General features: G+C 45.9%; 1 protein-coding gene across 8 annotated transcripts in view; it reads right to left on the minus strand.

Moving 5' to 3' along the window:
• Window positions 1–2,046: 2,046 nt before the first annotated feature.
• Window positions 2,047–13,882, minus strand: part of zzef1 (zinc finger, ZZ-type with EF hand domain 1) — a 51,689-nt gene continuing 39,853 nt past the window's right edge. For 7 of the 8 annotated variants that reach the window (XM_079508257.1, XM_079508256.1, XM_079508255.1 and 4 more), the window contains 4 exons: window positions 13,306–13,471; window positions 11,592–11,742; window positions 6,809–6,880; window positions 2,047–5,723 (listed from right to left, as the gene is read on the minus strand). In XM_079508257.1, the coding sequence (XP_079364383.1) occupies window positions 5,643–5,723; window positions 6,809–6,880; window positions 11,592–11,742; window positions 13,306–13,471 (470 nt within the window). In that variant the 3' untranslated portion in view covers window positions 2,047–5,642. The remainder of the gene's footprint in view (window positions 5,724–6,808; window positions 6,881–11,591; window positions 11,743–13,305; window positions 13,472–13,882) is intronic. The other variant, XM_079508251.1, reaches the window with a different exon arrangement.

Genomic DNA, 13,882 nt, shown 5'->3' on the forward strand with positions numbered 1-13,882 from the left:
CCCTAACCCCCAACCCCCAACCCCTAACCCTAACCCTAACCCCTAACCCCCAACCCCTAACCCCCAACCCCTAAACCTAACCCCCAACCCCTAACCCCCAACCCCTAACCCTACCCTAACCCCCAACCCTAACCCCCAAACCCCAGCCCCTAACCCTAACCCCCAACCCCTAACCCTAACCCCTAACCCCCAACCCCTAACCCTAACCCCCAAACCCTAACCCTAACCCCCAACCCTAACCCCCAAACCCCTAACCCTAACCCCCAACCCCTAACCCTAACCCTACCCTAACCCCCAACCCTAACCCCCAAACCCCAGCCCCTAACCCTAACCCCCAACCCCTAACCCTAGGGGCGCCTGCCGGCACTTGCCGGCGCCTTCCGGCGCCTGCCGGCACTTGCCGGCGCCTTCCGGCGCCTGCCGGCACTTGCCGGCTCCTTCCGGCACCTGCCGGCACTTGCCGGCGCCTTCCGGCACTTGCCGGCGCCTGCCGGCACTTGCCGGCGCCTTCCGGCACCTTCCGGCACTTGCCGGCACCTGCCGACGCCTTCCGGCACCTGCCGGCACATGCCAGCATATGCCGGCACATGCCGGCACATGCCGGCACCTAACCCTAACCCCCAACCCTAACCCCCAACCCCCAACCCCTAACCCTAACCCCCAACCCCTACCCTAACCCCCAACCCCAACCCCTAACCCTAACCCCCAACCCCCAACCCCTAACCCTAACCCCCAACCCCTAACCCTACCCTAACCCCCAACCCTAACCCCCAAACCCTAGCCCCTAACCCTAACCCCCAACCCCAACCCCTAACCCTAACCCCTAACCCCCAACCCCTAACCCTAACCCTAACCCCCAACCCCTAACCCTAACCCCCAACCCTAACCCCCAACCCCTAACCCTAACCCCCAACCCCCAACCCCTAACCCTACCCTAACCCCCAACCCTAACCCCCAAACCCCAGCCCCTAACCCTAACCCCCAACCCCTAACCCTAACCCCCAACCCCTAACCCTAACCCCTAACCCCCAACCCCCAACCCGGAGGAGGCTTTGCCGGTGGCAGTTGCCGGCAGTTGCCGGCACCTGCCGGCAGTTGGTTCCGGCAGGTGCCGGCAGTTGCCGGCAGGTGCCGGCAGGTGCCGGCAGTTGCCGGCAGTTGCCGGCAGTTGCCGGCAGTTGCCGGCAGTTGCCGGAAGGTGCCGGCAGGTGCCGGCAGTTGCCGGAAGGCGCCGGCAGGTGCCGGAAGGCGCCGGCATGTGCCGGCGGGTGCCGGAAGGCGGCGGCAGGTGCCGGAAGGCGCCGGCATGTGCCGGCGGGTGCCGGAAGGCGGCGGCAGGTGCCGGAAGGCGCCGGCAGGCTGCCGGCGGGGGGGCCGGCAAGTGCCGGCGGGTGCCGGAAGGCGCCGGCAAGGCGCGGCAAGGCGCCGGCGGGGCGCCGGCGGGGCGCCGGCGGGTGGTGGCATGTGCCGGCATATGTGCCGGCATGTGCCGGGGCAGGTGCCGGCATGTGCCGGTGGCAAGTGGCAGGTGCCGGCATCCGCCGGTCTGTGGTGGATTAGGAGGCTTTGCCGGTGGCAGAGGAAACACTGCCACGGCATAGGAAACACTGCCACGGCTGTTGTCGGCAATTGGCGGCGTCTCCGTGGCTGCTGCCGCTGCCGGAGAATGCACTCACTGCTTATGGCCAGTTTGACATGCATTAGTCTAGAGTGTACAAACGGGTCCATTTGGTTCCATTTGTACACTCTGAGTTATAGACCCATAAGGGTCCATTTGGTTCCTAACTATCATTTAGCTGGGGACCCCCTGGAACTCCCTCAAGGACCCCACTTTGGGAACCACTGATCTACGGGGAGCGGTGTAGCGTCTGATTGCATTAAACAACGTTAAACAAATTAAACTCACTTTATGCATGCGCATACCCTCTATAAAGTACAGTAACAGATGGAAATTGGTATAAGAGTTCCAGATAATCTATGATGATTCAATTAAGATAATAACCCCTATAATGAACACAGACAAACGAAAGATGACACAAAGAAACATTCTCACATCAAAATGTTTACTTTTTTTCTTTTTAAATTAGAAATGGATCACATTTCAACCCAAGCAGTATACTCTTCCAATTGATCTCCAATGTGCCATGCATACAAAATAAAACAAAATAATGTGTCTAGCCTTTAGTGACCAATATATTAAAATTCAAATTGGTAAGGGGCTGATATGAAAGACTGCCCCCCCTGTATTATTACTATGCAATTAACAATATTCACAGATATGTACATTCAAATCTCAGTCAGTCTCAAGTAACGAGCAATAACACAATGACACCAACACAAAAAGGTAAAAAGATAGAAAATGCTCAAATTAAACAATATATTTCTAATTTAAAATATAATTAAAGATCTTTCCAATATCATGAGTTAAATAAACGATTGCTTTTTTTGTTTTAGCTGTAGGCACATGGTATATACGGTAAGTGAGGCGTCATCCAACTGAATTCTTCAGAGAACAAAAAGAAGCCATGCTGGAGGCCTTCGAACTCACCAAGTCAAGAATGTTGAGCTCAATTATTTACTGTGCCACTACTGTAGTCACTAGCAGTGAGTCACTTTGTGTTTTTTTTTTAATTTAACTCGGAAAATCTGTTATATATGGTTGGACGACCGATTATAAATTATGCTCCCCGCTGTGGCTGACAGTCATGTAAACAAAAACACCAAAGATGCTTATAGGGGCTATCAAAAAATAAATAGGGATATTCTAACCCATTTCCCCTCGCTTCCTCCTCACAGGGCAGCAATGTGATGAAAAGTGGAGGGAGCTCATTTTGATGACTCACAATAATGGGTTTCTTTGGCATACAGTACACCACCGTGGTTTCATTCTAAAAAAGAAAAGAGAACAAAAATTGAGTTTAAACCCGATAACAGAGCCCCCACGCGTCCCCTCTCTCTACTTCTTGAAACAAGACTATTGTTTGAAGGTGGTGGTGGGTTTAAACTTCCACCATCAAGAACAAACAAACTTAATTTGTGCCGCAGGGTGGTAGCAAAAGTGTAGTTAAGTTGTGCCAGCGTTTGCGTTCACTTTAAGAGTCACTTTAAGGCCCGGACGGTTAGCTTAACCGCTAGGGCACCTAGGCTGCTGAGCCAGCCTGACGGCGTGCCGCGGGTTCGACTCTCAATCCCAACGGCCTTTGCCACGTGTCTTCCCCCCCCATCTCTCTCTTGAAAATCCTGCTTTGAACCGAGGTAAATAAAAAGTTGTAACGTCCCATAGCTGGTGGTGACGGAGGTGTTGCATAGCAACCGGACCAATGTTAAACGTTGCTTTGGAGCTCAACCGCTTCATATAAGTATAAGGAGTATACGGGGGCCGGGGGTACAAATATGTACGTACCTGGCTGATGACGTCCCATAGCTGGGGGGTACGAATATGTACGTACTTAGCAAAAAAAGAGTTAAAGGGCCACTTCACCCCTTTTGCAACCAGATCTTATTTTAATGCTGTTTGGGAGACAAGAAACACTTTCATGGGTTCTTTTTATGTGTGCAATACATGTTTTTACATATTTTAGTATTTCAAAGTGCCAGCGATGTCATGGACAATGCTCTCACTTACTTCCTGGACTACATGTTACTACATGCAGTAAGACAACCCTCTCCTCTCCACAAGGTGCGGTGAGTGCAGCAAAGCATCATGGTCCTTGTAGTAATCCAGCAGTGAGACCCACATAAAAACCCCAGGAAAGTGTTTCTTGTCTCCCAAACATCATTAAAATAAGATCTGGTTGCAAAAGGGGTGACGTGGCGCTTTAAGAACAGCTTCGACGCCAGAGCCATACAGGAAGTGAACATTGCCAAACTATCCCCACTACATGTTTACAGAACTACACAGATGTTGACATTTTAATTGCACCTTTGTATGCGTCCATTTCTTTCTTGTACTACTTGCAATTCAGAAAATGTGCAATATCCTGAAGTGCAATATCTTAACTGTTGGAATTTGTTTTTAATTTTATGTGTATTGTTCTTACAGTATATTATGTATCATTGTTTTAGAGGTTACAGCAAACGCATATGTTTCACCGTACATTTGCTTAACTGTGTGTGTGTGTGTGTGAGTGCACCATCAGTAAATTGTGCTGTACACTGTACAATGACAGAAAAGGAATTCAGATTCGGATTCATACTTTTTAGAATTCATACACAATTACACATTTAGTATATTTAGAACATATATCCACCACCCAACACCTCTTTCTGTGTACTGACAGCATGCTCGTAAGCCCTGCCGTTTCCACACATCTCCTCCTGGCGTTATGTAATCACAGGAAATGTATTCATTGTTTCTTTCATCTCCCTCCAGAGTAGATGATACACCTCTCCTTACCCCTATTTTCAATCACTATGGTTCAGGTTTTTATTAGACATTTATTTTCTGTTTGCATCAGGCCTTTTTCTCTTAAAATAAATATTTAAAGTCCTTCTAGTTTCCTGTATATCAATTTGTTTTGTGCTATCCTTGAAGTCAAGTAACAGAGCACAGGCTGAGGTTTGAGGTGGACGATAGATTTCCGTTCCAATGCCTCAATGGTTCAGGGCAAAATGTTTGCATTGGTGTTCCGTTTGGGCAGTCCTATATGTGTTTTGTTTAATGGCACCAACATGAAAGAAAGGTGGGAAAAGTTGTTAAATTATTCTTTATAATTTCTGTCAAAAACAAAGAAAGAAAAAAAAAAAACAGTCCCACCCTACACACTGTACGGGTGTAACAGTATATCAACTCTAATGTACATCATTCCGTGGTCAACTTTGAAGTGGTGCAGTAGCCATATTATTAAGGCTCCCACTTCACACCAAAAAGTTACAGAGCCTTTTCATCTTTTTCAGGAAGGAATTCACAGGCAAATCCTAGTCCTAGTATTAAAAATAAATGAAAATCAAACTTTTTATAATAATAATAATAATAATAATCATCTACTTTTTTTTCCTCAGTAAGATGAAGGAGGAGGAGAGGAATTGAGTGAGCTAGTAGGTCAGAACTGTCTCCACATTGTGACTAATGAGAATCCACCGTCCCGGGCCGTATTTTTAGACACGTTCTACATGTCCACAGAGACGGTCGGCCGGCATGCAGGCAAGGTGACCTGCTTGCTGCTTTCTTTCACCATTATCAATCGTGTGTATGCAAGGTGGCTTTTGTTTAGAGACAATTCAAAAGAAAATGAACAGAATTTAAGAAAGAAAAATACTTCTTCCCTGTGGGAGTGGCAGATTTGGCACACCTCAACTTTTAGCACAGCATCGTCAAGTAAAACTTCAAAATAAAAATAATTTAAAAAAGACACTTGTTCCAATAAAGCACATGCTGATATATTGGATTCACCTAAGGCCAACGGAACTGTGATTAGTAAGGCCCCCCCCTCCCCCTTCTCTGTCTAGAGAAACGGAGAGAGTAGACGCATGTCACTGGGAGTCCCTACAGTAAGTGAGGTTGTTGTGTGGGGGGGAACAACGCCTTCATCCCCTGGATCAAAGTGAGCCAAGCTGAGTTAACGTGAAGATGGGTCTCCTCCAGGCTGCAATCATACCCTCTAAAATCACCTCGGTCAAATCTCTTAAATGGTCCGGTCCTCTCAGGGCGACCCGTCGAGCAGCTTGGTGGATTTGTTGGGGTAATTGATAGCCAGGCTGATGGCGGCAATGTTCTTCAGAGCCTGTGTGATTCGAAAACGACAACAAGGGAAAAGGTGAGTGAATTTGTACAATGTTGGAACAAAGCAGTTCTGTTCAGGAAGATGCACAGTGCTGTAACACTGGAGGCAAGGGATCCATCAATTTTATTTAGCAATTAAAACATCTATTATAGAGAAATCAGGCAAAGTGGCAACTATGACTGAGGGCCTAAAAGTTAAGTTGTGTTTCTCTCTCTAATAAGACGTTTTAATTTCAATTATAGACAGAGTGCATGATTATCTTTGTTAGTTTGGTGAAGGCAACTCCACGGTTTGCTTTACAGCGAGGACTGGAAAGACATCTCCTGTGGAAGGGTTGCTTAAGGTCTGTTCTGTTCAGTAATCCAGAATCTGTGGCTGCTGACTAACAATAATGTATTATGAAAAAGGATTGGATGTCCGCACACTGAGTTGTAGCTCCCAGGAAGATTTATTTATTTGTTTGTTTGTTTGTTACAACGTTTCGACCTCTGTGGGTCTTCGTCAGGTATACAATAATGTATTACCATACCAAGGGGCTCTCCGTGGACTGATTAAAGTGAACCGTTTTCCACATCACAAACACCATCTACTCTGCTGTTATTTTTCAATATGAAAGTAACCTCCTCCATCCAACCACCCACAACTCCACACTGTCCCTCCACCCACATGACCCGCCTCCTCTAAAGCGCTCGCCGCCTCCTCTGGAAACACGGGACCACAGTACACTGAGTGGAAGCTATAGCTCATTCTGCTACACATGCTAATGGTTGTAATTACTAAATACATTAACCAGCAATAAATAAGGTGTGTGTGTGTGTGTGTGTGTGTGTGTGTGTGTGTGTGTGTGTGTGTGTGTGTGTGTGTGTGTGTGTGTGTGTGTGTGTGCGTCCTAAATTTGTCAATTTAGGACTAGAGACACCTTAAACCACATGAAAAAAGCTGATCTATAGACTCACAACAATTGCTACACTAACACTTCCGTCTATTTTCAGCCAAGAAATTTGGTGTAGGAAAAAAAAAGTACTACACCCATCATAGACCCCTGGGGGACACCATGCACGTAGAGAGAAGTGAAAAGGTCTTACCAGAGCTGTGTGGTTCAGGAGCTGCTCATCAGTGGTCATTGCTAGTAGGTACTCCTGGAAAATGCCTTGTGCCTGGAAAACACATTAGAATGTGGTTGATCCATGAACCAAAATCTCCGTCAATATCACAAAGCTGATAACTAGTAATAACACCAAACTACGTTATCTTAAACCCCCGGCGTGAAAAAGGTTATGCTGTATGGATGTTCCACTTGGAGAACAACAAAACACACAGGCTACAAAAAACATTCATCAACACATATTAACACATTCCCTCCCGTTACACTAGGCGGGATCATTAGGCCAGTGTCAGTCAAAGGAAGTGCAGCCCCCCCCCCCCCCCACCACACTGTCTTCACTCTAGGCAGAGGATTCGCGGCAGAGTTGTTTTGGTCCGTGCGATGTAAGAACGGCATAATAACCTTACAAAGATCGGATTTTGGCTCATTTTTAGAAGAAAATGGAGTAATAAGCGTGCGCGTGTGCGCGTCAGATCCATATGTAGGCTGTGAGTAAAAGCAAAATAAATAATATTAAAAATAATAATAAATACATATTTTTGAATTGCTGGATTAAGTGAAATTAAAGAAAGACGAGGTCCCTCGTCTTGGCACAGGCGGGTCGTGGAGAGAAGAACGAGGCCCCACTTTCTTGGCATACATTGTGTTAAACATCTGGTGGAGAGACAAAGTAAGCAATATGGACCTGTGGAAAAGAGCAAGTCAGGATTCCATTGACTTACACATTTCGAAAGAGAAAAGTAGAGATGGATTGTTCAAACCCTCAGGAAAACCCATAGAGTATAAAGAAGGATAGAGACTGAACCGGCGCGATAGCATTTGACCACCACATTTTGGTGGTCAAATGCGGAAGTGCAACCGAGCGCTCAATGTTAAAGCCCAGCTGCACGGTCATGAATCCACGGGTCCGCCTGCAGTGCCTCCTCTTACCACTAGGGCCGAGCGCCGCCCTCAACGTTGGAGAGCCTCACTGGGGCCTTGGGAAAACCTGCCACAAAACATCATCCGACAAGCCCTGAAAAGTAACTCTCAAGGAAAGAGATAAGAATGTTGCCCCTGAGGAATAGCTGGAGAAGAAGTGTCCAGGAAGAAAGAAATGTCAGAGAGCGGGCAGCTCTGAAAAGAACCGCCATTACCAGAGTAAAGTGGTGGACTTATATGTCAAATGCCTACGCACCCTAGAGGAGCGAAGGGCCTTAAGTAATGTCAAGTACGATAAGTGCAGTGTATAGGAAGGAACATGCAACGCTATCTGCCTTACTATGCTCCAGTTATAAATGAGGCTTGGTTCCCGTTCCCCCTGACCACTTTTCATCTCCATATCTCCGTCAAAGCCATGGTGGAATGTTATTTAAAATTACCATCAAATCAAATCATAGTTTCCACCACCAAGGCCCCATAGTAGAGACATACCTCAGGTTACATAACATCACTGTTGGTTGGGTAGACACCGCGTATCTCCAAAAGTCATCCTTTTTGAGGGGAGTTAGACCCTCCTATGTCCAGCTTTTGGTGTGTGTAACCCACATTTTGTCTTAACACAAATATTAAAAGCCATTGACAATGACTGGACAATTTTGAGTGTTTGTGTAAACACAAACATTGCGTAACCACAAACATTGATGCCGAAGGCGAGGACGCAAATTGTGATTGGCTGGAATGAGATGATTTATGATGATGTACGATGATAAGAGCGCCCCTCACTTTACACGGGTGTGATGTTTTCCCCCCGTTAATTACCTATTGTATACTTTGTCACATCACAGTGTCATGCAAAAGTAGCAAAAATAGCAAAAAGGTTTTACAGTTTACACCTCTAGTATATAGAAGTATAAATATTTAAGCAAGTAAAAGCATAAACAAGAGCTTGTGAATAATAATGACTTTGCGTGCATTGGAACACAGGTTCGTGTTTAACATTTTATAGAAAGTAATGTTTTTGGACATACAAGGTTTCCGCCCGGCAGAGACGATAAAGCATGGGAAGTTGTCTGGGGACGACACACAGATAAGACTAAATACAAACTAAATGGGCTGAGACACTGGCGAAATGGAGCCTTTATGGGTCCAGGAGACACAGTCCAGAGCCACACTGGAACCATCCATCTCACACAACACCCCAAATGTTTATTCTGGGGAACATCCTAGCACCATTTGTATGGTCACCAGCGCGTGACGTGCCATTTTTTGGTTCCTAAATATAGCACTCACTTCCTGGGGGTAGAAGAAAGTTCATTATATCTCAATGGACATGCCCCCCCCCAGCTGCAAGCATCACGCAAGGAAATCTGGACGGCATTAAGTGCTAAACCTTAAGAAATGCAGTGGTCCCTGTCCCAGACCAAATAAGGCTATTTTGGAAGACTCACAAGGAAGGCACGTCAGAACTGCTCTGCAGCTCGGCCGTGTTTTTGCAGCAGTGTCAACATGGAGCTGTTGAACAGGGCCGTATGTCATCGCACGCTGCTGCGCCGACTTCATGTGTCAACATGCTGTGTGTGTGAGCCACGATGGAGCTCAGTCATATCACACAGCTCCATCGTCAGTACGACTAGGTCTGTGACAATTATTAAATTATTGCCTAATCGCAATTATTTGAGATAATCACAATTAGTTATTATATTCATAATCATCAAGATTGTCATCTTTCATTTTTAAAAACTAAAAATGCAAAGATAGTGTTAATAGCAGAGCTACAAGCTCAAAACATGTCGCATAGTAGACTATTTCCACCATTAATGTTTAAGTATAAAGTAGACATGGCCAAAGCATTTCCGGGAGAAAAAGGTTGAGAACCCCTGGTCTATATTCTGCACCTGAGTGAATGCAGACATGAACAAGAAAACAATGTCCACGTTTTTGTTTTGTTTTGGATCTTACCCTGCAAAGTGGCTGCAAGAGAACCTAGCCTAGATTCCAGTCAGTGCAACCTGGATTCAGGTGCAGCACCATGTACAGTACCGTCTCCTTCTGAAACCTCACATAATGGCTTGAACCACATCCTGAAGCTCCTGCAATGCAACGTCGTCATTGCGTCAAGCACCAGTCAGAGAATGACAGTGGGAGGAGCCAGGCTGAGCAGCAGAGAGGGTAAACTGCATCGTTTTATTTTAGCCACCATCATCATCATCAGGAAGTCACACTGAAGACACTGCTCTTTCAGCACAGCACTTTACTCTTGCTCAACTGCTGTGCCAGTTTGAGGGCATGGTGGTGTTGTGTTGTGCTAATAAAAGTCACCGACCGAATGAGTAGCTAGCTGACCAGCTGGCATAAGTCTAATTCGTACTTACAACGATAAGTATTTTCTGTGAGCGACACAGTCGTGCAATGAAGAATAAATTAGACTTTACTGCACTGTCTGAGGTCAGTGGGTAGTCAGTGGTAACCTGGAAACCTGCCAAGACTGCCAGTACAAAAATAAATAATAGAAAAAGAAAAGAATTGCCTACACATTGATTATTAGTCAGGCTAAGCCAGTGTTGGTGGCAGCACAATGGCTAGAGAAGGTTTTGGTGTATTAAGTATCTCCAGAACAGCTGGTAAAATGTAGTCAGTCTGTGGTGAACGAGGAGCATTCGTCCATAGCTAAACAGCCACGCGGAGCGACTAGTGTGGCCTATAACCCCCAACTGTATGTTGCTCGGTGGTCAACGGAGCAATAATCCAATTGTGATATGTGCATGGCATGAATGGTACACTGCCAAACATGTCAGCTAATATTACTAGTTTAGTGTCTCCCTCTGTCTCTCTCTCTCTCTCATCTGCTACGTTCCGCCTCTCTGAACATGTCAGATGCTGTGTGATGAACAGGAGATGACTAAGCATTAAACAGAGGCTATAGCAAACCCATGCGAATTTGATCGTGAGGCACTGGTAAAAAAGACAAACGGGCCCCTGGATGGAGGCACACAACCCTAGCATTGCTGTGACATTTTTTATTAAATTATTTGAAATCCCACAATTTTGTAACCCATTTTTCACCCGGTGCCAATTGCCTAAACTGTATTCCTGGGCGCTACTCTCTCCCTCTGCCAACCGGGGGAGAGCCCCGAACTGAGCTCACGCTTCCTTCAATGCGACAGTAATATTGAATTCCATGTGTGGTTCTGAAGGGCGTCCAAGGCCAATATCATCATGTCTTCGTCCTGCTACTGCCCCCTGGTGATTTATTGTGGCATTACATGCGGCAACATCCAAAGGGCACAGACACAGTAATGGACTGGTGCATTTATATAGTGCTTTTATGCAAAGCGCTTTACATAGATTGTGCATTACATTCACCCATGCACACCCCCTCCCCCCCACCCACAGCCAAAAACGTTGAGATTAGAACCCCTGCACTAGACAATTGATACTGAGTGGAGAAAAAAAAATCACACCCGTGTGAAGTGAGTGGTGCAACTCCGTGTGGGGGTCCCCGGAACATGGAAGTTCCAGACCCACAGGAACGCACACAGGGTGCCGGCTATATTCTGGCGAGCCGCCCCACGTCCGAAGCGGTTGAGAAATGACAGTTACCGTGTGGGGGTCCCTCTACTGTACTGTACTATACTGGCACACCCAAAATCACCATATATACAGTTAATATGTGCATGTGTGTTTGTGTGTGTGTTAGGTTGCGCACAGGTGGTGAAAAACAACCATGCTGTTTTCGTGCTCAGCCACCCAGCCAGCCAGGCAGAGACACATCCACCCACAAACACCACACAAAAACATTACCAAAATCATGGGACAAAAATGCTGAAAGAAATGTGACTCACATTGGCTCTGGACTCAGCGATGAAGAACAGCTCGGTCAGGGCTCTGTGGAGGGGCAGCAGCACAGTGATACTGGTGGGGTCTTGGCCCAGGTTGTTCTCCATGGTCAGGAAGAGCTGCCACAGCGGCCGAAGCAGGGTCAGCTCGCAGGCCCTGCAACGCAACGCAGCCACATGATGACACAGCAGCCTTATTATGCAGGACTTCAAGAGAGATGACGTGATGACACGGCATTATGGAGTCAAGACAAGACACCACGCACAACTATAGGCCTGTCACAATTATTACATAATCGCAATTATTTGAGATAATCGCAATTGTTTTTGCATAATCCATTTTGTCCTTACATTTTCAAACATTAGGGGGGAAACACAGAAATAGTAGATCTCCAAGCTTGTAGATCAACTAGTTCCGCTATTTTGTACATTTGTTTGTTGATGTTTTTAATAATTATGTGTCAGTGATTTCTTTGTATATTTAAGTTATATTTGTCATAATCTGCCCTGTGCAATGTGTGATTACAAAGCCTAAAAGGCAAACAAATACAAATTGTAATGTTCTAATGTTCAATGTTAAAAAATAAATAAAAACATACAATTCAATTGTTAATCGCAATTGTTTGTATGACAATTAATCATCAACTTAAATTTGTACTGGTGACAGCCCTACGCACAATGTGCAACGTAGGTCTCAGAGCGGAACTGAACCATGGACATTATGTGGTAGTCAGCTAAAGTGTCAGCATGCCCAAGAAACGACTCAGACGGAAAAAAACTGAAAAATGGCTGTTGGAAGATTTTACGTTCGGGCATGGTGATGCTGTCACCATGGCCCGAAAGCACCAGAGTCTGAAGCTATGCAAATCCTCAAACATATCCCTTAGCTCATCTCCATGGTAACTATCAGGATATTAAGCTTCCGTGAAGCCCTGTATGCAAACCCTGTGTGAAGTGAAATCCTGTGTCTCGTCTCCTGGGATAACAAACGACACAGGCATTAACTAGAAAAGAGTACAGCTGATGCTTACACCAAACTACGAACAGCAAAGCTAGTGTACTAGTGTTGTTGTCAGCATGAGGGTGTGTGTGTGCATGTGCGTGCGTGCACGCGTGCGTGCGTGTACAAGTCCATCTCACAGAAATACGGCGAAATAGCATGGAATTGCAATTCCATACATGCATGCCTAGAAAACCCCAAAATCTGCACATATTACACGACTACTGTTTTGACCACGACGGAGGCGTGGCTTTCACTAGTATGTACTGTAGGCATGTAACGATATATCGTATGTCGATATTAATCCCGACGATATGAATCGATTTATTGAAATAAAATAATCGATTTTCAAGGGGGGCTAGTGAATTATGGTGTGTGCTGTGAAATGTGAGCTTTAGTCATATTCAAGTGCTTTTGGAGAGAAATTAGTCACTTTCTGTAGTAGAGCACTGTAGTATCGTATCATGAGTTGAGTGAATCGTTACATGCCTACTAGTATGGAAGTGCTATTTCACCGTGGCTGGGTGAGTTTGGGTTTGACATTATTTACAATTCTAGACAACACGGCGCCCAGTGTCATATGTAGGGATTTTTGGGTTTTCTAGGCGTGTATGCACGGAATTGCAATTCCGTGCTATTTCACCTTGTTTGGGTGAGACTGGGTAGGTGTTAAACGCTTTCATTGCATTCAGAGGAATGGATGGATGGGTGTGAGCTCACGTTTGTGATTGACACTGCAGGAGGCGGAGCAACAGGTGGATGGCTTTCAGCCGCTGGTTCCCCGTTTGACGGCAGGCCACGCCCACCTGCCACTCCCAGATGTCAGACAGCGGCAGATGACTGAGCACTTGGTCATCAGCCAACATCTGCTTCAGGATCTCAAACCCTGTTTGAAGTAAATCAAGAACAAGTGTTTGAATAAGGGGTAAAATGCCTAATTGATTGATTGAATTACAGTTACAGTGAAGACAGACAGGAAAGAGGGAGAGAGAGAGAAGGGGAGAGACATGCAGCAAAGGTCGTCATGAACGGGGACTCGACGTGACACGCTGTCAGGCCAGAGCCTATATGTGGCATGCGCCTGGACCACTAGGCCAGCAGGTGCCTGATTGAATACTTTGTTTATTATTATTATAATTTTTTTAAACTTTCTTAACCTTTTTTAAATTTACAGTGTCATTTTTTTACTCCCTTTTTATCCCCAATTTAGTCATTATGCTGCCGGCTAATATTCCAACTAGCCGATCTACATCGACACGTTGTGAGCTTGTAGATTTGAACTATTCAAAAATGTTTT

This window comes from Electrona antarctica (genome assembly GCF_951216825.1).
Source record: "Electrona antarctica genome assembly, chromosome: 8".
NCBI lineage: Eukaryota > Metazoa > Chordata > Actinopteri > Myctophiformes > Myctophidae > Electrona > Electrona antarctica.